The sequence below is a fragment of the Anomaloglossus baeobatrachus genome, chromosome 4 (genome assembly GCF_048569485.1).
Source record: "Anomaloglossus baeobatrachus isolate aAnoBae1 chromosome 4, aAnoBae1.hap1, whole genome shotgun sequence".
NCBI lineage: Eukaryota > Metazoa > Chordata > Amphibia > Anura > Aromobatidae > Anomaloglossus > Anomaloglossus baeobatrachus.
The window spans coordinates 609,481,766-609,506,010 of NC_134356.1; the positions used below are offsets into that span (position 1 = coordinate 609,481,766).

At 51.7% G+C, this 24,245-nt stretch overlaps 1 protein-coding gene across 1 annotated transcript in view; it reads right to left on the reverse strand.

Moving 5' to 3' along the window:
- The window catches only part of SNRNP200 (small nuclear ribonucleoprotein U5 subunit 200), a 279,023-nt gene that overhangs the window by 249,706 nt on the left and 5,072 nt on the right, over positions 1–24,245 (reverse strand). Inside the window, exons 2-7 of the mRNA XM_075346199.1 lie at positions 16,981–17,144; positions 8,142–8,313; positions 7,211–7,403; positions 6,627–6,682; positions 6,439–6,537; positions 6,059–6,211 (exon numbers count right to left, since the gene is read on the reverse strand). Of these exons, the coding sequence (XP_075202314.1) occupies positions 6,059–6,211; positions 6,439–6,537; positions 6,627–6,682; positions 7,211–7,403; positions 8,142–8,313; positions 16,981–17,144 (837 nt within the window). The remainder of the gene's footprint in view (positions 1–6,058; positions 6,212–6,438; positions 6,538–6,626; positions 6,683–7,210; positions 7,404–8,141; positions 8,314–16,980; positions 17,145–24,245) is intronic.

Genomic DNA, 24,245 nt, shown 5'->3' on the forward strand with positions numbered 1-24,245 from the left:
CCATTAGGTCGACGTCCGGCCTCCCCCAGCGGCGACAGATCTCCTGAAACACGTCCGGGTGAAGAGACCATTCCCCTGCGTCCATACCCTGGCGACTGAGGAAGTCTGCTTCCCAGTTTTCTACGCCCGGGATGTGAACTGCGGATATGGTGGATGCTGTGGTTTCCACCCACAGCAGAATCCGCCGGACTTCCTGGAAGGCTTGCCGACTGCGTGTCCCACCTTGGTGGTTGATGTAAGCCACCGCTGTGGAGTTGTCCGACTGAATTCGGATCTGCTTGCCTTCCAGCCACTGCTGGAACGCTTTTAGGGCAAGATACACTGCCCTGATCTCCAGAACATTGATCTGAAGGGTGGACTCTTGCTGAGTCCACGTACCTTGAGCCCGGTGGTGGAGAAAAACTGCTCCCCACCCTGATAGACTCGCGTCCGTTGTGACCACCGCCCAGGATGGGGGTAGGAAGAATTTTCCTATGGACAGTGAGGAGGGAAGAAGCCACCACTGAAGAGAGTCCTTGGCTGCCTGAGAAAGGGAGACGTTCCTGTCTAGGGACGTCGACTTCCCGTCCCATTGGCGGAGAATGTCCCATTGTAGTGGACGCAGATGAAACTGCGCAAAAGGGACTGCCTCCATTGCTGCTACCATCTTCCCTAAGAAGTGCATGAGGCGTCTCAAGGGGTGCGACTGGCCCTGAAGGAGAGATTGCACCCCTGTCTGTAGTGAACGCTGTTTGTCCAGTGGAAGCATCACTATCGCTGATAGAGTATGAAACTCCATGCCAAGGTATGTTATCGATTGGGTTGGAGTCAGATTTGACTTTGAAAAGTTGATGATCCACCCGAAACTCTGGAGAGTTTCCAGCGCAACGTTCAGACTGTGTTGGCATGCCTCTTGAGAGGGTGCCTTGACAAGTAGATCGTCCAAGTAAGGGATCACAGAGTGACCCTGAGAGTGCAGGACTGCTACTACTGCTGCCATGACCTTGGTGAAGACCCTTGGGGCTGTCGCCAGACCGAAAGGCAGGGCTACGAACTGAAGGTGTTCGTCTCCTATAACGAAGCGTAGAAAACGCTGGTGCTCTGGAGCAATCGGCACGTGGAGATAAGCATCCTTGATGTCTATTGATGCTAGGAAATCTCCTTGAGACATTGAGGCGATGACGGAGCGGAGAGATTCCATCCGGAACCGCCTGGTGTTCACGTGCTTGTTGAGCAGTTTTAGGTCCAGAACAGGACGGAAAGACCCGTCCTTTTTTGGCACCACAAACAAATTGGAGTAAAAACCGTGACCTTGCTCCTGAAGAGGAACAGGGATCACCACTCCTTCTGCCTTTAAAGAGCACACCGCCTGCAGAAGAGCCTCGGCTCGGCCGGGAGGCGGAGAAGTTCTGAAGAATCGAGTTGGAGGACGAGAGCTGAACTCTATCCTGTACCCGTGAGACAGAATGTCTCTCACCCAACGGTCTTTGACATGTGGCAGCCAAATGTCGCCAAAGCGGGAGAGCCTGCCACCGACCGAGGATGCGGAGAGAGGAGGCCGAGAGTCATGAGGAAGCCGCCTTGGTAGCGGTTCCTCCAGCTGCTTTCTTTGGGCGTGACTGAGCCCGCCAAGAATCTGAGCTCCTCTGATCCTTTTGAGTCCTTTTGGACGAGGAGAATTGGGACCTGCCCGAGCCTCGAAAGGACCGAAACCTCGACTGTCCCTTCCTCTGTTGGGATTTATTTGGTCTGGGCTGAGGTAAGGAACAATCCTTACCCTTGGACTGTTTAATGATTTCATCCAATCTCTCACCAAACAGTCTGTCACCAGAAAATGGTAAACTGGTTAAGCACTTCTTGGAAGCAGAATCTGCCTTCCATTCCCTTAACCACAATGCTCTGCGTAAAACCACGGAGTTGGCGGACGCCACTGCCGTACGGCTTGTAGAGTCCAGGACAGCATTAATAGCGTAAGACGCAAATGCAGACATTTGAGAGGTTAAGGACGCTACTTGCGGAACAGATGTACGTGTGACAGTGTCAATCTGCGCCAGACCAGCTGAAATAGCTTGGAGTGCCCATACGGCTGCGAATGCAGGAGCAAACGACGCGCCGATAGCTTCATAGATGGATTTCAACCAGAGTTCCATCTGTCTGTCAGTGGCATCTTTAAGTGAAGCCCCATCTTCCACTGCAACTATGGATCTAGCCGCAAGCCTGGAGATTGGGGGATCCACCTTTGGACACTGGGTCCAGCTCTTGACCACGTCCGGGGGAAAGGGATAACGTGTATCCTTAGGACGTTTGGAGAAACGCTTATCTGGATAAGCGTGGTGTTTCTGGACTGACTCTCTAAAGTCAGAGTGGTCCAGAAAAGTACTCAATTTACGCTTGGGATACCTGAAATGGAATTTCTCCTGCTGTGAAGCTGACTCCTCCACTGGAGGAGCTGGGGAAGAAATATCCAACATTTTATTAATGGACGCTATGAGATCATTCACTATTGCGTCCCCATCAGGTGTATCCAGATTGAGAGCGGTCTCAGGATCAGAATCCTGATCAGCTACCTCTGCCTCATCATACAGAGAGTCCTCCTGCTGGGACCCTGACCAGTGTGATGAAGTCGAGGGTCGCTCATAGCGAGCTCGCTTAGGCTGTCTGGGACTGTCGTCCGTGTCAGAGCCATCACACCGGGATGTATGGGACCCCCCCGGAGCACGGATTTGTTCCAAATGAGGGGGGCCAGGGAGCATTGAATCAACAGTGCCCATGGTCTGAGGTACCGGTCTGGACTGCAAAGTCTCAAGGATTTTTGACATAGTCACCGACAGTTTATCAGCAAAAACTGCAAACTCCGTCCCTGTCACCTGGACAGTGTTCACAGGTGGTTCTGCTTGGGCCACCTCTAGCAGAGGCCCCGACTGAGCAAGTGCTACAGGGGCCGAGCATTGCACACAATGGGGGTCAATGGCACCTGCCGGTAGAACAGCCCCACATGCGGTACAAGTAGCATAGAAAGCCTGTGTCTTGGCCCCCTTGCTTTTTGCGGACGACATGCTGTTGTCTAGCAATCTAGGAGGGTATATAGCCAAGAATAGCGACCGTACAGTGCACTGTATAGCATACAAGCATAAAGTACAAATGAACACTTCGGCACTAATGGGGTCAGCACCCGAGGTGCCTTTTACCGCCCGCTGCCAGCGGGTGTGTGGTCGCCAGAATCCCGTGTCTGGGTCTCCCAGAGCTTGTCTCCCCTCTCCAGTCAGACTGCAAACAGGAATGGCTGCCGGCGTCCTATGAAGAGGGGCGGGCCGTGGGCGTGCCCCAGACAAAGTGCGGGAAACTGGCGTCCCACTGTGTCCAGTGAGGGGGGTGGAGTATGCTAAGCAGACTCCAGCCCTCAGCGCTGACGTTCTGACCAGCGTCCCGCCCTTCCCCTGACTGGCAGGCCTGGGGGCGGGAACGAAACGGAACTAGGCCGCAAAAGCCGGGGACTCGATTTATAAGCGCGGCCGTCATATATGCACGGCCAGCGCGGAAGTCCCCGGCGCACCACAAGTCCCAGCCGCGTCGCAGCGCTGCTGTAAAAACCGCCATCAGCGGTCGGCGCGGTAGTTCCTAACACATAAACTCACTCAGCAAGCTGTAGTGAGTATAGCACAAGCGCGCTGCGCTGCTGCCCCCGGCGCACTAACACACCCAGCAATGCTGGTGTGTGTGTGCGCGATTTGTACGGGGACACAGAGTACCTTAATGTAGCAGGGTCCTGTCCCTGACGATACTCATCTCCACGTCCAGCAGATTCCCAGGGGCTGTGGACGGAGCACGGTCTCCTGTGCTTGGAGACCGATAGGATCCCACTTCACCCAGAGCCCTAAGGGGATGGGGAAGGAAAACAGCATGTGGGCTCCAGCCTCCGTACCCGCAATGGGTACCTCAACCTTAACAAACACCGCCAACAAACGTGGGGTGAGAAGGGAGCATGCTGGGGGCCCTAGTATGGGCCCTCTTTTCTTCCATCCGACAAAGTCAGCAGCTGCTGCTGACTAAACAGTGGAGCTATGCGTGCATGTGTGCCTCCTTCGCACAAAGCATGAAAACTGAGGAGCCCGTGATCCCACGGGGGGTGTATAGGCAGTAGGGGAGGGGCCTTACACTTTTAAGTGTAATACTTTGTGTGGCCTCCGGAGGCAGTAGCTATACACCCAATTGTCTGGGTCTCCCAATAGAGCGACAAAGAAATTATAATATTTTTTGCATTCAACTATTGTGCCATTCTCTCTTCTTGTCCTCTTTGTTTACAATGCTTCCTGAAGTAGGCACCCCTCCTGTGGGAACCTTTGAGTTGCTTCCCCCAGTGTTTGCATAAATTAGCCATGTATTTTTTGTTTACAAATAGTTACAGGGACAGATAGGCAGGGATTAGCAATATACATCCAGAACTGCTCGTGGGTCTAGGTGCATTTGCACCTGACAGATTTCCTTTAAACATTAGACAACCCCAGCTTAATCAATTCAGCATCCCATAAACAATATAGACTATGGACCCTCTCGTCCTGCAGGGGCGCTGTTACATTCTAAATGGGTGACGCGACATGTTATGTGACTATTGCTGATCAGCTGCTGCTCAACTACCGTGTTTCCCCGAAAGTAGGACCCCCCCGAAAGTAAGGCAGGGTGGGGGTTTCGGGGGGGTCCGCCAATGTAGGGCACCCCCCGATTGTAAGGCAGGGTAGCGGGGGGGCCGGGGAATGTAAGGCCGCCTATGGGTGGTGGTCGCGGCGTAATGTATGGCCGCATATGGGTGGGGGTCCCTGGGGAAAGTACAGGAACTTACCGCTGCCGCTGTTCCCTCGCTCCATCCAGGCCTTCTCCAGTCTCGTGCCACCCGTGGTCCGCCTCCGGTGAATGGCCCCCGCAAGGCTCCCTGCTGGCCATCAGCTCGAGCTGTGATTGGCCAGTCAGCCGGCTCGCAGCTGATTGGCCCTCAGCTCGAGCTGCGATTGGCCAGTCAGCCGGCTCGCAGCTGATTGGCCCTCAGCTCGAGCTGCGATTGGCCAGTCAGCCGGCTCGCAGCTGATTGGCCCTCAGCTCGAGCTGCGATTGGCCAGTCAGCCAGCTCGCAGCTGATTGGACGAAATCAGCCGCGACGTCACCGCCTGCAGGCTCGCTCCGATTTCGGTAAGTTCCGAAACTGTGTGTGTGTGTGTGTGTGTGTGTGTGTGTGTGTGTGTGTGTGTGTGTGTGTGTGTGTACGGTATGTGTATGGGTGCCGTATGGGGCTGTATGTGTCAGTGTGTGTGTGTACGGTACCGGTACGATATGTGTGTGGGTGCCGTGTGGGGCTGTACCGGTACCGTATGTGTCAGTGTGTGTGGTGGCAGAGTGGGGGGCAGAACCACTGTATGGGGAGGCTGCAGGGGGGGAGGATGGGGTGGATGCCGGATCTCAAACAATGGGGAGGCTGCAGGGGGGAGGAAGGGGTGGATGCCGGATCTCAAACAATGGGGAGGCTGCAGGGGGGAGGAAGGGGTGGATGCCGGATCTCAAACAATGGGGAGGCTGCAGGGGGGAGGATGGGGTGGATGCCGGATCTCAAACAATGGGGAGGCTGCAGGGGGGAGGAAGGGGTGGATGCCGGATCTCAAACAATGGGGAGGCTGCAGGGGGGAGGATTGTCATTTTTTTTTCCAATGTAAGGCCTCCCCCGAAAGTAAGGCAGGGTGGGACTTTTGGGGGTAAAATTAATGTAAGACAGGGCCTTACTTTCGGGGAAACACGGTATTTTCGGTCACAAGGGACATCCGCTCTGATGAAACAGTAAAGGCTGCAGCTAGTGATTGGCTGGAAAGATCACGTGACAGAACACCACATCTCACACACACGCACGCTGGGATACCAAGCACAGACATTGCTGGGATGGGGGCCAGTGCGGGAGGAGAGTTTAAGCTTTTCTTATTTTACTTGGTAGGACTCAGGTATTTAAGAAGGGGTTCTCCATGTAGCCAGGTAGTGGACAAACCCTTTAAGTGCTGGACATTTAGGAAATACATTACAAATACGCAAGAAAAAGACATACTTTTAAGATTTCCAGAACCTCATCTGCTTTCTTTTGGGACACAATGGCATCATCATAAAATCTGCTCAGCTGCCTCTGGAGCCAGAAAGCATCGATATCTCGAGGGTGAAGATCCTTCTTTTTAGAGCTCATCAGCTCCCCTGACGTCACAAGCTGAGGGAGGAAAGGCAAAAATGCTGTCAATAATAACACCGCGGCCTTCAAATCAAGACTACGTAGAGGACTACCTGCCAGGAGATCATATACTATCACAGGGTAACACTTGTTCAATGACTCTTGCACAGACAATGGCTTTGTATAAAATAAGCCCTAATGTGCAGGTAAGACCCACACACACTATAAAGCAAAGCTATAATAATGAGCCTTCCTTGGTTTCTTACATTTGCAGATAGTGTCCCTCGGACAACAGCTTCATCTCCATCCATATCATCATCGGAGGCTTCATCTCTCACCTCACCATACACATCTTCATCCCCCACCTACAAGACCGGGAACATTTACACGTATATATAACACAGGCCAATGGGATACAGAACGGTCTACTCTATATACTGCACAAGTCACTCACCTCTTCATCGGACTCAAACTGCACATTGACCCCGTAGGTCTCATCTATATTGTCATCTGAAGATGTATAAAGGAGAAAAATTATTGTATCTGGCCAAAAGCAATCTGTCAGCACAAAACTGATCAAACCAAGCCCAGCCGCTCGGTGCTCCCTCGATGTGGTCAGTGCCCCTTCCCACCTACTGGTTTTCCATCTACTGTATTTCGCCCTCTTCTGACTCCTGTAAAGTCAAAGTGGTCATTCCAATAAAAGAACAATGGCGATTGATGGATAGCAAGGATGTGGGAAGGTGTGCTGAACTGTTTGGCCACACCGAGGGTGCACCAAGTGTCAGTGCTTAGTTTGAAGTCATTTGACAGACTGAAAGGGTAGGGCTCCGTAGTGACTTCTTGTTTGTTGACAGTATTGAAAATTGCAGAACATCAATTGAAGTATCCTGAAGGTTTAGCAATGGTGTGATTCTGCAATGAATTGAAGGCAACTCTGTCATATTTGCTTTGTAAGAAAATCAAACACTGCCACCCTCATAATGGACAGAGATTATAAGTCAATTAAGCCTTAAATACAATTATTAATATACTCACCCATATTTTGGATTTCCTTGTCACCGCCATAGTCCGTTATCTTCTTGCCCAAGTTTACTAGCACGTGGTAGCGTGTGTCATCTGTCTGTCCCAGGAGCTGCTCTACTTCTCTTCTTCTTTCCTTGTCTCGCAGCTTGTCATTTTTCAGTACGGCTAGCACCTCATCAGCTGCTCCGCAGAGGATGTCTCTCGGCTGATAAAAGAGAGTACAACACACATCTACATTAGTAGAACAATCTCATACTTTCTAATATTACTTGTTCCCTGATGAAGAGGTGAAACGCGCGTCGGGACGTTTGGGGGTCGCACAGATGGACAGTCAACACTGGTTAGTAGTACATGCTAATATATAACTAGAATTTAAAATTTACTCTGTAGTACTATACACGTATGTTGAAGGCTGCAACTTATATGAGCTTCTATGTACACAGGAAAGTGGATATTTTGTCTGGATAAATTCGCTGCTGATATCTGTGCATGAATATATATGAATACAATCAGTTTATCCTGCACCTTCAATTATATGTGTATCAACCTTGCATGTAACCAGGTTACTCTGGGTTCTGTCCTCATGCGAACCCATTTATTGTGTACTTCTTGCTTGATTGATTGATTTTTATGTAATTATTTTGTGTTTTTATGTGTCTGAGAAAATAAAAATAAAATTTATATTTTAAGTAAATATTGGATTAGTACCACTAATTTCGCAGAGTTTCATGTATAGATGGGTGGTTTTCCATCGTATAGTTTACAGAGGTCCTGTCTAGTGACTTATAATGTAATGTGAAACACATGTACATTAGTAGGACAATCTAATACTTTCTAATGTTAACGACCTCTTTGAATTGCACTTCTTAAGCTTATCATATAGAAAGGAGCAAGTAAATGCAGCAATGTAAACCCACAAGGAACAGAAAGACAGCAGATGTACCTGATCTCCTAGGGCCGCCTGGATGAAGCTGAGCAGGACTTCATAGGTCTCACGAGTTTCTTTGGTTTTGGGTTTATATATGATCCCCACCATTTCATCAATTCCTTCTGACAGGAGGGTGAAGCCCTTCATCTTGTTTATGTCATGTCTGTCTTCATCTCGCTTTCTCCTCCTACAAGATGCAATAAACTACAATTCTTATCATTTATCTCAGTGAATTGTCAAATAAGAAAAGAATGCCAAGTTGTTATGAGTACTCAAAGGTAAGTAATGTCACTGAGAATAAGAATTACACAGAATGTAACTCAAGATGTGAAAACCAGAAGAGTCTGACGACAAGCTCCGGCCAGAAGCAAAGACCATCAATACCTGATCGGTGGTGTCATACCTTGCCCGCCCATCAGTTATTACAGACAATGGAAGTTCTCGGCTGCTGCTATAACACAACAGCTCCATCAAAACTATAGTGGCCGCAGCCAGGTACTGCAGATTAACCCCCTATTCAAAAGGGGATGGATCGGCAGAACCCAACCGCAGCCACTACACAAATAATCTGCTGCGATCTGGAAGCATCTGAGAACGCCTGGAAACCGCTGGTCAACAGGGGTGTCACACCCTGCCGATCAGATGCTGAGGGGCTACGTAAAGGACAAACCAAGAATTAAAAAAAAGTAACAGCCAACCCCTTTAATAGCTGCTCCACTTGATCACAATGAGATCACAGTGTTTGGATGTGATAAATCTGCTGACAATGTAACTAAACGAAGGGAATTTTGTTTACTTACCGTAAATTCCTTTTCTTCTAGCTCCAATTGGGAGACCCAGACAATTGGGTGCATAGCACTGCCTCCGGAGGTCACACAAAGCATTACACTTAAAAGTGTAAACCCCTCCCCTCTGCCTATACACCCGCCCGTGCATCACGGGCTCCTCAGTTTTGGTGCAAAAGCAGGAAGGAGGAAACTTATAAATTGGTCTAAGGTAAATTCAATCCGAAGGATGTTCGGAGAACTGAAAACCATGAACCAAGAACAATTCAACATGAACAACATGTGTACACAAAAGAACAACAGCCCGAAGGGAACAGGGGCGGGTGCTGGGTCTCCCAATTGGAGCTAGAAGAAAAGGAATTTACGGTAAGTAAACAAAATTCCCTTCTTCTTTGTCGCTCCATTGGGAGACCCAGACAATTGGGACGTCCAAAAGCAGTCCCTGGGTGGGTAAAAGAATACCTCGATAAAAAGAGCCGAAAAACGGCCCCCTCTTACAGGTGGGCGACCGCCGCCTGAAGGACTCGCCTACCTAGGCTGGCATCTGCCGAAGCATAGGCATGCACCTGATAGTGTTTCGTGAAAGTGTGCAGACTCGACCAGGTAGCCGCCTGACACACCTGCTGAGCCGTAGCCTGGTGCCGCAATGCCCAGGATGCACCCACGGCTCTGGTAGAATGGGCCTTCAGCCCTGAAGAAATCGGAAGCCCAGAAGAACGGTAGGCTTCAAGAATCGGTTCCTTGATCCACCGAGCCAAGGTTGACTTGGAAGCCTGCGACCCCTTACGCTGGCCAGCGACAAGGACAAAGAGCGCATCCGAACGGCGCAGGGGCGCCGTGCGAGAAATGTAGAGCCGGAGTGCTCTCACGAGATCCAACAAGTGCAAATCCTTTTCACATTGGTGAACTGGATGAGGGCAAAAGGAAGGTAAGGAGATATCCTGATTGAGATGAAAAGGGGATACCACCTTAGGGAGAAATTCCGGGACCGGACGCAGAACCACCTTATCCTGGTGAAACACCAGGAAGGGGGCTTTGCATGACAGCGCTGCTAGCTCAGATACTCTCCGAAGTGATGTGACTGCCACTAGGAAGGCCACCTTCTGCGAAAGGCGTGATAGAGAGACATCCCGCATCGGCTCGAAAGGTGGTTTCTGAAGAGCCGTTAGAACCCTGTTAAGATCCCAGGGTTCCAGCGGACGCTTGTAAGGTGGGACTATGTGGCAAACTCCCTGCAGGAACGTGCGGACCTGCGGAAGCCTGGCTAGACGCTTTTGAAAAAACACGGAAAGCGCAGATACTTGTCCCTTGAGAGAGCCGAGAGACAAACCCTTATCCATTCCGGATTGAAGGAAAGAAAGAAAAGTGGGTAAGGCAAACGGCCAGGGGGTAAAACCCCGATCAGAGCACCAGGATAAGAAGATCTTCCAAGCCCTGTGATAGATCTTGGCGGACGTTGGTTTCCTGGCTTGTCTCATAGTGGCAATGACATCTTGAGATAACCCTGAGGACGCTAGGAGCCAGAACTCAATGGCCACACAGTCAGGTTGAGGGCCGCAGAATTCAGATGGAAAAATGGCCCTTGAGACAGCAAGTCTGGTCGGTCTGGGAGTGCCCACGGTTGACCCACCGTGAGGTGCCACAGATCCGGGTACCACGACCTCCTCGGCCAGTCTGGAGCGACGAGGATGGCGTGGCGGCAGTCGGACCTGATCTTGCGCAACACTCTGGGCAGCAGTGCCAGAGGAGGAAATACATAAGGCAGTCGAAACTGCGACCAATCCTGAACTAATGCGTCCGCCGCCAGAGCTCTGTGATCTTGAGACCGTGCCATGAATGCCGGGACTTTGTTGTTGTGCCGAGACGCCATGAGGTCGACGTCCGGCGTTCCCCAGCGGCAACAGATCTCTTGAAACACGTCCGGGTGAAGAGACCATTCCCCTGCGTCCATGCCCTGGCGACTGAGAAAGTCTGCTTCCCAGTTTTCTACGCCCGGGATGTGAACTGCGGAGATGGTGGAGGCTGTGGCTTCCGCCCACAGCAGAATCCGCCGAACTTCTTGGAAGGCCTGACGACTGCGTGTGCCGCCCTGGTGGTTGATGTACGCGACCGCCGTGGCGTTGTCCGACTGTATGCGGATCTGTCTGCCCTCCAGCCACCGATGGAACGCCTTTAGGGCTAGATACACTGCCCTTATCTCCAGAACATTGATCTGAAGGGAGGACTCTGTCGGAGTCCAGGTTCCCTGAGCCCTGTGGTGGAGGAAGACCGCTCCCCACCCTGACAGACTTGCGTCCGTCGTGACCACAGCCCAGGATGGGGGCAGGAATGATTTTCCCTTCGACAAGGAAGTGGGAAGAAGCCACCACTGAAGAGAGGTTTTGGCTGCCAGTGAAAGAGAGACGTTCCTGTCTAGGGTCGTCGACCTCCTGTCCCATTTGCGGAGAATGTCCCATTGAAGTGGACGCAGATGAAACTGCGCAAAGGGAACTGCCTCCATTGCTGCCACCATCTTCCCTAGGAAGTGCATGAGGCGCCTCAAGGGGTGTGACTGGGTCCGAAGGAGAGAGTGCACCCCTGTCTGCAGCGAACGCTGTTTGTCCAGCGGAAGCTTCACTATCGCTGAGAGAGTATGAAACTCCATCCCGAGGTAAGTCAGTGATTGGGTCGGTGTCAATTTTGACTTTGGGAAATTGATGATCCACCCGAACCTCTGGAGAGTCTCCAGAGCAATGGTCAGGCTGTGTTGACATGCCACCCGGGAGGGTGCCTTGACTAGGAGATCGTCTAAGTAAGGGATCACCGAGTGGCCCTGAGAGTGTAGGACCGCCACCACGGATGCCATGATCTTGGTGAAGACCCGTGGGGCTGTCGCCAGGCCGAAAGGCAGTGCCACAAACTGAAGGTGTTCGTCCCCGATGGCGAAACGCAGGAAGCGTTGATGCTCTGGTGCAATCGGCACATGGAGATAAGCATCCCTGATGTCGATTGAGGCTAGGAAGTCTCCTTGGGACATCGAGGCGATGACAGAACGGAGAGATTCCATCCGGAACCGTCTGGTTCTCACGTGTCTGTTGAGCAGTTTGAGGTCCAGAACGGGGCGGAATGATCCGTCCTTTTTTGGCACCACGAACAAGTTGGAGTAAAAACCGCGACCACGTTCTTGAATGGGAACGGGAATCACAACTCCTTCTGCCTTCAGAGTGTTCACCGCCTGAAAAAGTGCATCGGCTCGCTCGGGGGGCGGAGATGTTCTGAAGAAACGAGTCGGAGGACGAGAGCTGAGCTCTATCCTGTAACCGTGCGACAGAATGTCTCTCACCCATCGGTCTTGGACATGTGGCCACCAGGCGTCGCAAAAGCGGGAGAGCCTGCCACCGACCGAGGATGCGGTTTGGGGAGGCCGAAAGTCATGAGGAGGCCGCCTTGGAGGTGGTTCCTCCGGCGGTCTTTGGAGGACGTGACTTAGACCGCCATGCAGAAGAGTTCCTCTGGCCCTTCTCTGACCTGTTGGACGTGGAGGATTGGGACCTGGCTGAGGGCCGAAAGGACCGAAACCTCGATTGAATTTTTCGTTGCTGAGGTTTGTTTGGTTTGGACTGGGGTAAGGACGAGTCCTTACCCTTGGATTGTTTAATAATTTCATCCAATTGCTCGCTAAACAAACGGTCGCCAGAAAATGGCAAACCGGTTAAGAACTTCTTGGAAGCAGAGTCTGTCTTCCATTCGCGTAGCCACATGGCCCTGCGGACTGCCACCGAATTGGCGGACGCTACCGCTGTACGGCTCGCTGAGTCCAGGACGGCGTTCATGGCGTAGGACGAAAAGGCCGATGCCTGAGAAGTCAAAGACACAACTTGCGGAGCAGAGGTACGTGTGACTGCATTAATCTCAGACAGACAAGCTGAGATAGCTTGGAGTGCCCACACGGCTGCAAAGGCCGGAGCAAAAGACGCGCCTATGGCTTCATAGATGGATTTCATCAGGAGCTCTATTTGCCTGTCAGTGGCATCCTTGAGCGATGAACCATCTGCCACTGATACTACGGATCTGGCCGCCAGTTTAGAGACTGGAGGATCCACCTTGGGACACTGAGCCCAACCCTTAACTACGTCAGGGGGGAAGGGGTAACGTGTGTCATTAAGGCGCTTAGTAAAGCGCTTGTCCGGAAATGCTCTGTGCTTCTGGACAGCATCTCTGAAGTTAGAGTGATCGAAAAACGCACTCCGTGTACGTTTGGGAAACCTAAACTGGTGTTTCTCCTGCTGTGAAGCCGACTCCTCTATAGGTGGAGTTGGGGGAGAAAGATCTAGCACCTGGTTGATGGACGCTATAAGGTCATTTACTATGGCGTCCCCTTCAGGTGTATCAAGATTGAGAGCAACGTCAGGATCAGAGCCCTGAGCTGCGACCTCCGCCTCATCCTCCAGAGAGTCCTCATGCTGCGACCCCGAACAGCGTGATTAAGCCGGGGAAGGTTCCCAGCGAGCCCGCTTAGCCGGTCTGGGACTGCGGTCCGTGTCGGAGTCCTCCCCGTGGGACCTAGGTGTCACCCCAGGAGCACTCTGCTGCACCGACCGAGAGGGGCCTGGGGGCGATGAACTCACAGTGCCCGGGGCCTGTGTGGCCGATCTGGACTGCAAGGCTTCTAGTATCTTAGCAGACCATCTGTCCATAGACTGAGCCATGGATTGTGAAAGCGACTCAGAGAGTTTCTCAGCCAAAACAGCAAACTCTGTCCCTGCCACCTGGACAGTGGAAGCCGGCGGTTCTACCTGAGCCGAGGGTCCCACCAGTGCCCGAGGCTCCGGCTGAGTGAGTGCCACAGTGGCCGAGCATTGCACACAGTGAGGGTAGGTGGAACCTGCAGGTAACATAGCCGCACAAGAGGTACAGGTTGCAAAATAAGCCTGTGCCTTGGCACCCTTGCTCTTTGCGGACGACATGCTGTAGTCTCCTCTGAGAGTGATCACTGAAGGTATATAGCCAAAAGCAAAACAATGCGGCCAAACAGAGAAAATGTATACAAATATATATATATATATACACACACTTCGGCACCCAAGGGGGGCCAGCACCGGGTAACCGGTGTGGCTTACCGACCACCCAAAGCGGTTGTGTGTCCACCAGATTCCCTGCCTGGGCCTCCCAGAGCTGTAGAGCTCGTTCTGAAATCCTCCACCGGCAGAAGTGATTGTAAATATGGCTGCCAGAGCTCTCAGGGGAGGAGGGAGCCGTGGGCGTGACTAATAAAGTGCGGGAATCTGGTGCCCCACAGTGCTCAGTGAGGGGGGAGGAGAACACCTAAGTATGCTCCAGCCCTCACTGCCGACGTCCAGTCGACCGTCCCGCCCTTACCCCTGACTGGCAGGCCCGGGGGCGGGAGTTATGGTACTAGGCCGCAGAAGCCGGGGACTAAATTTAATAACGCGGCCGGCAAACAGGCGCGGTCGGAGCGGTAGTCCCGGTCGTCACAAAAAAACAGCAGCCGCTGCAGCGTCTGTAACACAGGCGCTCCATGCACCGTCCCCATGGGGACACAGAGTACCTTATAGATGCAGGGCCTGTCCCTGATGATACTCAGTCTCCTGTCCGTCAGATTCCCCCAGGGGCTGCGGAGGGAGCCCGGTCCCAGTGAATGGTGACCGGTTAGGATCCCACTTCTCCCAGAGCCTCTAAGGGATGGGGAAGGAAAAACGGCATGTTGCTCCAGCCTTTGTACCCGCAATGGGTACCTCAACCTTAACAGCACCGCCGACTTAGTGGGGTGAGAAGGGAGCATGCCGGGGGCCCTGTTAGGGCCCTCTTTTCTTCCATCCGATACAATCAGCAGCTGCTGCTGACTAAAATGGGAGCTTGAGTGAATGTGTGCCTCCTTCAACACAAAGCATAAAACTGAGGAGCCCGTGATGCACGGGAGGGTGTATAGGCAGAGGGGAGAGGTTACACTTTTTAAAGTGTAATACTTTGTGTGGCCTCCGGAGGCAGAAGCTGTACACCCAATTGTCTGGGTCTCCCAATGGAGCGACAAAGAAATGCTAGTGCATGCCCTCATAATCTCCCGCCTTGATTACTGCAACATTCTTCTCTGTGGCATCCCTGTTAACAAGCTTGCCCCTCTCCAGCCCGACTTATCCACCTTACTCCGCAATACCACCCCGCTTCTCCTCTATGCAAATCCCTCCATTGGCTCCCAATTCTCCACCGTATACAATTCAAATGACTAACACTGATGTTTCACCCCTTAACGACCGCGGGCCGTAAAATTACGTCCTTGCGGTCATAATGTTACTGCCCGCGGTCTGCCGGCAGCATCATGCTGCGATCGGCACACATCTCAGCTGATTTTCAAAGCTGAGATGTGTGCCTGCTAGGCACGAGCAGAATCGGTATCTGCTCATGCCGTTTAACCCCTTATATGGCGCTGTCAATATGTGACACCGCCATTATAAGCGCGATCGCAGTAAACATTTCCTTACCGCCCGATACCGGAAGTCACGTGACGCGATCACGTGACTCCCGATAGTTGTCATGGTAGCACAGGGTCATGTGATGACTCCTGTACTACACCTGACTTGCTTTCACTTTCGCTGTGCCAGCGGCACAGCAAAAGAGAAAGAGAGCGTATCTGCTGTTTACAGCCTTGTAGCTGTGATCAGCAGATACTGCAGAGTGATCGGAATGCTGATCGCAATAGCCCCCTAGGGGGACTAATAAAATAATTAAAAAAAAAAAACCAAAAACCTAAAAAGTTCAAATCACCCCCCATTAGCCCCATTGAAAATTAAAGGGTTAAAAAAATAAAAAAAATATACATACATTGGGTATCGCCGCGTTCAGAAACGCCAGATCTATCAAAATATAAAATCAATTAATCTGATCAGTATACGGCGTAGCGGCAAAAAAATTCCAAACGCCAAAACAATGTTTTTTTGTCGCCACAACTTTTGCGCAAAATGCAATAAGAGGCGATCAAAACGTAACATCTGCGCAAAAATGGTACCGTTAAAAACGTCAGCTCGAGACGCAAAAAAATAAGCCGTCATTGAGCCATAGATCCCGAAAAATGAGAACGCTACGGGTCACGGAATATGGCGTAAAACGTGCGCCACTTTTTTCGGACAAACTTCCAAATTTTTTAACCCCTTATATAAAAGTAAACCTATACATGTTTGGTGTCTACGAACTCGCACTGACCTGAGGCATCACACCCACACATCAGTTTTACCATATAGTGAACACGGTGAATAAAATATCTCAAAAACCATAGTACGATCGCACTTTTTTTGCAATTTTTCAGCATTTGGAATTTTTTTGCCGTTTTCTAGTACACTATATGGTAAAACTGATGGTTTCATTTAAAAGTACAGCTCGTTCCGCAAAAAATGAGCCCTCACATGACCATATTGACTGAAAAATAAAAAAAGTTACGTCTCTCAGAAAAAGAATGGCGGAAAAAAAAAACGGAAAGCGAAAAATCGGCCGGTCGTGAAGGGGTTAAAGCCATCGATAATCTGTCTCCTCTGTATATATCCAAACTAATCTACCGCTACACTGCAACACAATCTCCGATCCTCCCAAGATCTCCTTCTCTCCTCCTCACTCAATCGCTCCTCATGCAACCACCTCCAAGGCTTCTCCCGAGCATCCCCAGTCTTCTGGAATTCTCTGCCTCAACACATCAGACTATCTGCTACACTTGCAAGCTTCAGTCGGAACTTGAAAACTCATGTTTACAAATGGCTACAATTTCCAATGCTCTCACCGCCTCACCACCGTGCGGAGTTGCCACCTGACCACAACCACCCCCCCACCTACTGTCTCCTCCCAATATCCTAAAGAATGTAAGACCGCAAGGGCAAGGCCCTCTTCCCTCTGTACCAGTTTGTCTACTGTAACTTGTATATGTATTCTGTATGTAACCCCTTCTCATGTACAGCACCATGGAATCAATAGGGCTCTATAAATTAATAATAATAATAATAATAATAAGTGTTTTGAGTTAAAAGCCAAATTTCAGTAAAAGTAAAAAAGAACAATGATGAACGGTCTTTGGTTGCAGCACTCACTTGGCTCTTCTCTCCTCCTGCATTTGTGGCTTGGTTTTTTGGGCCTTGTCTCCCATGCGAGTCCCCTCCAGTTTTCCCACCAGGGACAGCACCTCTCCGGTGGGCTCATCTCTGCGGGTTCTATCGATCAAGGAACGATCTGCTTGAAGTACGAGGTTAGAGTTCTAGGAAAGGGAAAGTAACAATTAGAAAAGCTAATGAAAGGCGCCCTTTGCTCCTGAATTCCCCTGTCCTGACCCCGACACATTTACATCTTTCATGCACTAAACTTACAGAACAGAAGACGAGATTCCAATCCGCAGCAATAAGCTGCTCGTGAGCGGTAATTATAGGACGAGGTCGGACACAACGTGTAGACCATAAGGTATTATTACAAAACTGGAGCAGAGAAAGTGCAGATTTCCCCTTATAGATTGTGAAGTGTGAAATCCACAGTAATGTTCATAGCCTAAACTGAAAGGCGGCCTTAAAGGGAACCTGTCAGGTGCAATATGCACCCAGAACCACGAGAAGTCCTGGGTGTATATTGCTATTCCCTGCCTAACTATCCCTGTGTACATTAGCATACATAAAGAGATCTATAGAAAGAGTATTTCTAAAGATCTTTTATCGTATGCTAATGAGCGAGAGGACTAGTCCCCTGGGCGTTATATCCCCATGCCAGTTGCCCATGTTAGCATCATGCTAATAAATACGCGGCATCACAGGATGATCTCACTCATCTCTCCGCCTCAATCGCGTCTGATGATGGATTTCGGCTCAGTGCGCATGACCCCGGAGTTTGGGTTATGTGCACTACTTCAGTTTGAAGCCATGACGTGTACACCCGGCTTCATAGTGCGCATGACCCAAACTCCACTGAGCCGCAATCCCCCGTCGGATATGATGGCAGCGGAGAGGTGAGTGAAATCATCCTGTGATGCTGCGCATTCATTAGCATGTTAGCACACCCACAGGGGCATACTAACATGCTAATGGGGGCAACTGGCAAGGAAAGCAACACCCAGGGGACTAGTCCCTGCCCTTATTAGCATACGGTAAAAGATCTTTAGAAATACTTTTTCTAAAGATCCCTTTATCTATGCTAGTGTATACAGGGACGGTTAGGCAGGGATTAGTAATATGCACCCAGAACTGCTCGTGGTTCTTTATGCATATTGGACCTGACAGGTTCCATGCTGCACATATTCTGTGCAGTGTGCATACGGGATTCATAAAGGTGCGGACCGATATAAAAAAAGGGAATTTTGTTTACTTACCGTAAAATCCTTTTCTTCTAGCTCCTATTGGGAGACCCAGCACCCGCCCCTGTTCCCTTCGGGCTGTTTGTTCTTTTGTGTACACATGTTGTTCATGTTGAATTGTTCTTTTGGTTCATGGTTTTCAGTTCTCCGAACATCCTTCGGATTGAATTTAACCTAGACCAATTTATAAGTTTTCTCCTTCCTGCTTTTGCACCAAAACTGAGGAGCCCGTGGTCCACGGGAGGGTGTATAGGCAGAGGGGAGGGGTTACACTTTTTTAAAAGTGTAATACTTTGTGTGGCCTCCGGAGGCAGAAGCTATACACCCAATTGTCTGGGTCTCCCAATAGGAGCTAGAACAAAAGGAATTTACGGTAAGTAAACAAAATTCCCTTTTTCTTTGTCGCTCCATTGGGAGACCCAGACAATTGGGACGTCCAAGAGCAGTCCCTGGGTGGGTAAAACAATACCTCAATAAAAAAAGCCGAAAACGGCCCCCTCTTACAGGTGGGCAACCGCCGCCTGGAGGACTCGCCTACCTAGACTGGCATCTGCCGAAGCATAGGTATGCACTTTATAGTGTTTCGTGAAAGTGTGCAGACTAGACCACGTAGCTGCCTGACACACCTGCTGAGCCGTCGCCCGGTGCCGCAATGCCCAGGACGCACCTACGGCTCTGGTAGAATGGGCTTTCAACCCTGAAGGAAGTGGAAGCCCAGAAGTACGGTAGGCCTCAAGAATCGGTTCCTTGATCCACCGAGCCAAGGTTGACTTGGAGGCCTGAGAGCCCTTACGCTGGCCAGCGACAAGGACAAAGAGCGCGTCTGAACGGCGCAGGGGCGCCGTGCGAGACACGTAGAACCGGAGTGCTCTCGCTAGATCCAAAGAGTGCAAATCCTTTCCACACTGGTGAATTGGATTAGGGCAAAAGGAAGGCAAGAAGATATCCTGATTTAGATGAAAAGGGGATACCACCTTAGGGAGAAATTCCCTGCCACCAGGAAGGCCACCTTCTGAGAAAGACGGGAGAGAGAGACATCCCGCAGCGGCTCAAAAGGCGGCTTTTGAAGAGCCGTCAGAACCCTGTTAAGATCCCAAGGTTCCAACGGACGTTTGTAAGGTGGGACCATGTGGCAAACCCCCTGCAGGAACGTGCGGACCTGCGGAAGAATGGCTAGACGCTTTTGAAAAAACACAGAGAGTGCCGACACTTGGACCTTGAGAGAGCCGCGGGACAAACCCTTGTCCATTCCAGATTGTAGAAATGAAAGAAATGTGGGTAAAGCAAACGGCCATGGAGGAAAACCGTTATCAGAGCACCAGGATAAGAAGATTTGCCAAGACCTGTAATAGATCTTGGCGGACGTTGGCTTCCTGGCTTGTCTCATGGTGGCAATGACATCCTGAGATAACCCTGAAGACGCTAGGAGCCAGGACTCAATGGCCACACAGTCAGGTTGAGGGCCACAGAATTCAGATGGAAAAACGGCCCTTGTGACAGCAAGTCTGGGCGGTCTGGAAGTGCCCACGGTTGACCCACCGTGAGATGCCACAGATCCGGATACCATGACCGCCTCGGCCAGTCTGGAGCGACGAGAATGGCGCGACGGCAGTCGGACCGGATCTTGCGTAGTACCCTGGGCAGCATCGCCAGAGGGGGAAACACATATGGCAGTCGAAACTGCGACCAATCCTGGACCAGAGCGTCCTCTGCCAGAGCTTTGTGATCCTGAGACCGTGCCATGAAGGCCGGGACCTTGTTGTTGTGTCGTGACGCCATGAGATCGACGTCCGGCGTTCCCCAGCGGCGACAGATCTCTCGAAACACGTCTGGGTGAAGAGACCATTCCCCCGCGTCCATGCCCTGACGACTGAGAAAATCTGCTTCCCAGTTTTCTACGCCCGGGATGTGAACTGCGGAGATGGTGGAGCCTGTGACTTCCACCCACTGCAGAATCCGCCCGACTTCCTGGATGGCTTGACGACTGCGAGTGCCGCCTTGGTGGTTGATGTAGGCGACGGCAGTGGCGTTGTCCGACTGGATTCGGATCTGCCTGCCCTCCAGCCACCGATGGAAAGCCAATAGGGCTAGATACACTGCCCTTATCTCCAGAATATTGATCTGAAGGGACGATTCTATTGGAGTCCAGGTTCCTTGAGCCCTGTGGTGGAGAAAAACCGCTCCCCAACCTGACAGGCTTGCGTCCGTAGTGACCACGGCCCAGGTTGGGGGGAGGAAGGATTTTCCCCGAGACAGAGATGTGGGTAGGAGCCACCACTGAAGTGATGTTTTGGTTGCAAGGGAAAGAGAGATGTTCTTGTCGAGGGAAGCCGAACTCTTGTCCCATTTGCGAAGAATGTCCCATTGGAGTGGCCGTAGATGGAATTGCGCGAACGGCACTGCCTCCATAGCTGCAACCATCTTCCCCAGGAAGTGCATGAGGCGCCTTAAGGGGTGTGACTGACTCCGAAGAAGTGACTGCACCCCCGCCTGCAGAGAAAGCTGTTTGTCCCGCGGTAGCTTGACTAACGCTGGCTGGGTATGAAACTCCATCCCGAGGTAAGTCAGTGATTGGGTCGGCGTCAACTTGGATTTCAGGAAATTGATGATCCACCCGAACTGCTGGAGAGTCGCCAGAGTGACGGTAAGACTTCGTTGACACGCCACCCGAGAAGGGGCCCTGACTAGGAGATCGTCCAAGTAGGGGATCACCGAGTGGCCCTGAGAGTGCAGGACCGCCACGACGGATGCCATGACTTTGGTGAAAACCCGTGGGGCTGTCGCCAGGCCGAAGGGCAGTGCGACGAACTGGAGGTGTTCGTCCTTGATGGCGAAACGCAGGAAACGTTGATGTTCGGGTGCGATCGGCGCATGGAGATAAGCATCCTTGATGTCGATCGATGCTAGGAAGTCTCCTTGTGACATCGAGGCGATGACCGAGCGGAGAGATTCCATCCGAAACCGTCTGGTTCTCACATGTCTGTTGAGCAGCTTGAGGTCCAGAACGGGACGGAATGACCCGTCCTTTTTTGGCACCACGAACAAGTTGGAGTAAAATCCGCGACCACGTTCCTGAAGGGGAACAGGAATCACAACTCCTTCTATCTTTAGAGCGTCCACTGCCTGAAAAAGTGCGTCGGCCTGTGCGGGGGGTGGGGAGGTTCTGAAAAAACGAGCCGTAGGTCGAGAGCTGAACTCTATTCTGTAACCATGAGACAGAATGTCTCTCACCCATCGGTCTTGAACGTGTGGCCACCAGGCGTCGCCAAAGCGGGAGAGCCTGCCACCGACCGAGGATGTGGCTAGATGAGGCCGAGAGTCATGATGAGGCCATCTTGGAGGCAGTGCCTCCTGCGGCCTTTTGGGGGCGTGACTTGGACCGCCACGCATAGGAGTTCCTCTGGCCTTTCTCCGGCCGGTTGGACGAAGAGGATTGGGGCTTGGCGGAGGGACGAAAGGACCGAAATCTCGATTGGATTTTTCTCTGCTGAGGTCTCTTAGGTTTGGACTGGGGTAAGGAGGAGTCCTTTCCCGAGGATTCCTTAATAATCTCATCCAACCATTCGCCAGAAAAAGGCAAACCAGTTAAGAACCTTTTGGAAGCAGAGTCTGCTTTCCATTCGCGCAGCCACATGGCCCTGCGGACTACCACGGAGTTAGCGGATGCTACAGCCGTACGGCTAGCGGAGTCCAGGACGGCGTTCATGGCGTAGGACGAAAATGCTGATGCCTGAGAGGTCAGGGAAGACACATGCGGAGCAGAATTCTGCGTGACAGCATTAATCTCAGTCAGACATGCCAAGATTGCTTGGAGAGCCCACACAGCCGCAAAGGCCGGGGCAAAAGAAGCGCCCGTGGCCTCATAAATAGACTTCACCAAGAGCTCTGTCTGTCAGTGGCATCCTTCAGGGATGAGCCATCGGCAACAGACACAACGGACCTAGCAGCCAATCTAGAGACTGGAGGATCCACCTTGGGAGAGTGTGCCCAGCCCTTAACGACTTCAGGTGGAAAGGGATAACGCGTGTCAGTGTGCCGTTTAGCAAAGCGCTTGTCCGGGACCGCTCTGTGCTTCTAGACAGCGTCCCTGAAGTTAGAGTGATCAAAAAACGTATTGCGCGTACATTTGGGGAATCAAAATTGGTGTTTCTCCTGCTGAGAAGCCGACTCCTCTGCAGGAGGAGGTGGTGGTGAGAGATCCAACACCTGGTTGATGGACGAGATAAGATCATTTACTAAGGCGTCCCCCTGAGGGGTATCAAGGTTAAGGGCGAAGTCAGGGTCAGAGCCCTGAGCACCCACGTCCGCCTCGTCTTCCTGAGAGTCCTCAAGCTGGGATCCAGAGCAGCGTGAGGAGGCCGGGGAAGAGTCCCAGCGAGGCCGCTTAGCAGGTCTGGGGCTGCGATCCGGACAGGAGTCCTCCGCCTAGGACCTAGGGGCTATCCTGGGAGCGCGCTGCGGCGCGGACCGAGAAGGGCCTGGAGGAGACAAACTAACAGGGACCGGGGCCTGTCAAGGGCCCGGTCTGGACTGCAATGCCTCAAGCAGCTTAGATGACCATTTGTCCATAGACTGTGCAATGGATTGAGAAAGTGACAGAGAGTTTCTCAGCGAAAGAGGCCAACGCCGGTGACTCTGTCCCTTCAGCCTGCACAGGGGGAGCAGGGGGATCTAACTGAGCCGAGGGGCCCACAATTGCCCTAGGCTCCGGCTGAGCAAGCGTGGCAGGAGTCGAGCATTGACCACAGTGAGGGTAGGTGGATCCCGCAGGCAACATAGCCCCACAAGAGGTACAGGCCGCGAAAAAAATCTGTGCCTTAGTAGCTTTGCTCCTTGTGGACGACATGCTGTTGTCTCTTAGGAGAGTGACCACTGAGGGTATATGGGAAAAGGGTATACCGCCTGACCGAACAGATATATATATCTATATTATAATATATATATATATATATATATATATATATATATATATATATATATATATATATATATATATATATATATATATATATATATATATATATATATATATACATATACATACACACACACGCACATACATACATACATACATATATATATATTCCGGCACCTTAGGGGGACCAGCACCGGGTGACCGGTGTGGCTTACCAACTGCTCACGAGCGGAGTGTGTCCTCCAGATTCCCTGTCGTGGATCCCCTGGAGCTGCAGAGCCTTGCTGCTGAATAGCATCCACCGGCAGAATGCTAAAAATGGCTGCCGGAGCTCTCGGGGGGGGAGTGGAGCCGAGGGCGGCGCTAGCAGAGAGCGGGAATCTGGAGTCCCCAAGTGGTCAATGAGGGAGGAGGGAGACATGCAGGATGCTCCAGCCCTCAAGGCCGACGTCATGTCGGTAATCCCGCCCTTACCCCTGACAGGCAGGCTCGGGGGCGGGATTTTTCGGACTAGGCCGCGGCGAAGCCGGGGGCTAAATTTAAGGCCGCGCCTGACAAGCAGGCACGGTCGGCGCGGAAGTCCGCCGAAAAGACAACGGACGGAACCACCGCGGCTTCCGGGGAGAAGGTGCGACCCCTGTACAGTCCCCACATGAGGATACAGAGTACCTTCAAGTTGCAGGGCCTGGTCCCTGGGGATGAAGAAGCTCCGGTCCGGCAGGTTCCACCAGGGGCTGCGGATGGAGCACGGTCCCAGCACATGGATGACCGCATAGGATCCCACTTCTCCCAGAGCCGCATAAGGGATGGTGAAGGAGACGGCATGTGGCTCCAGCCTCCGTACCCGCAATGGGTACCTCAACCTTAACAACACCGCCGACATAGTGGGGTGAGAAGGGAACATGCCGGGGGCCCCATCGGGGTCCTCTTTTCTTCCATCCGACATAACTATGTATGAGAATGCATGAGTGGATGTGTGCCTCCTTCCACACAAAGCATAAAACTGAGGAGCCCGTGGTCCACGGGAGGGTGTATAGGCAGAGGGGAGGGGTTACACTTTTTAAAGTGTAATACTTTGTGTGGCCTCCGGAGGCAGAAGCTATACA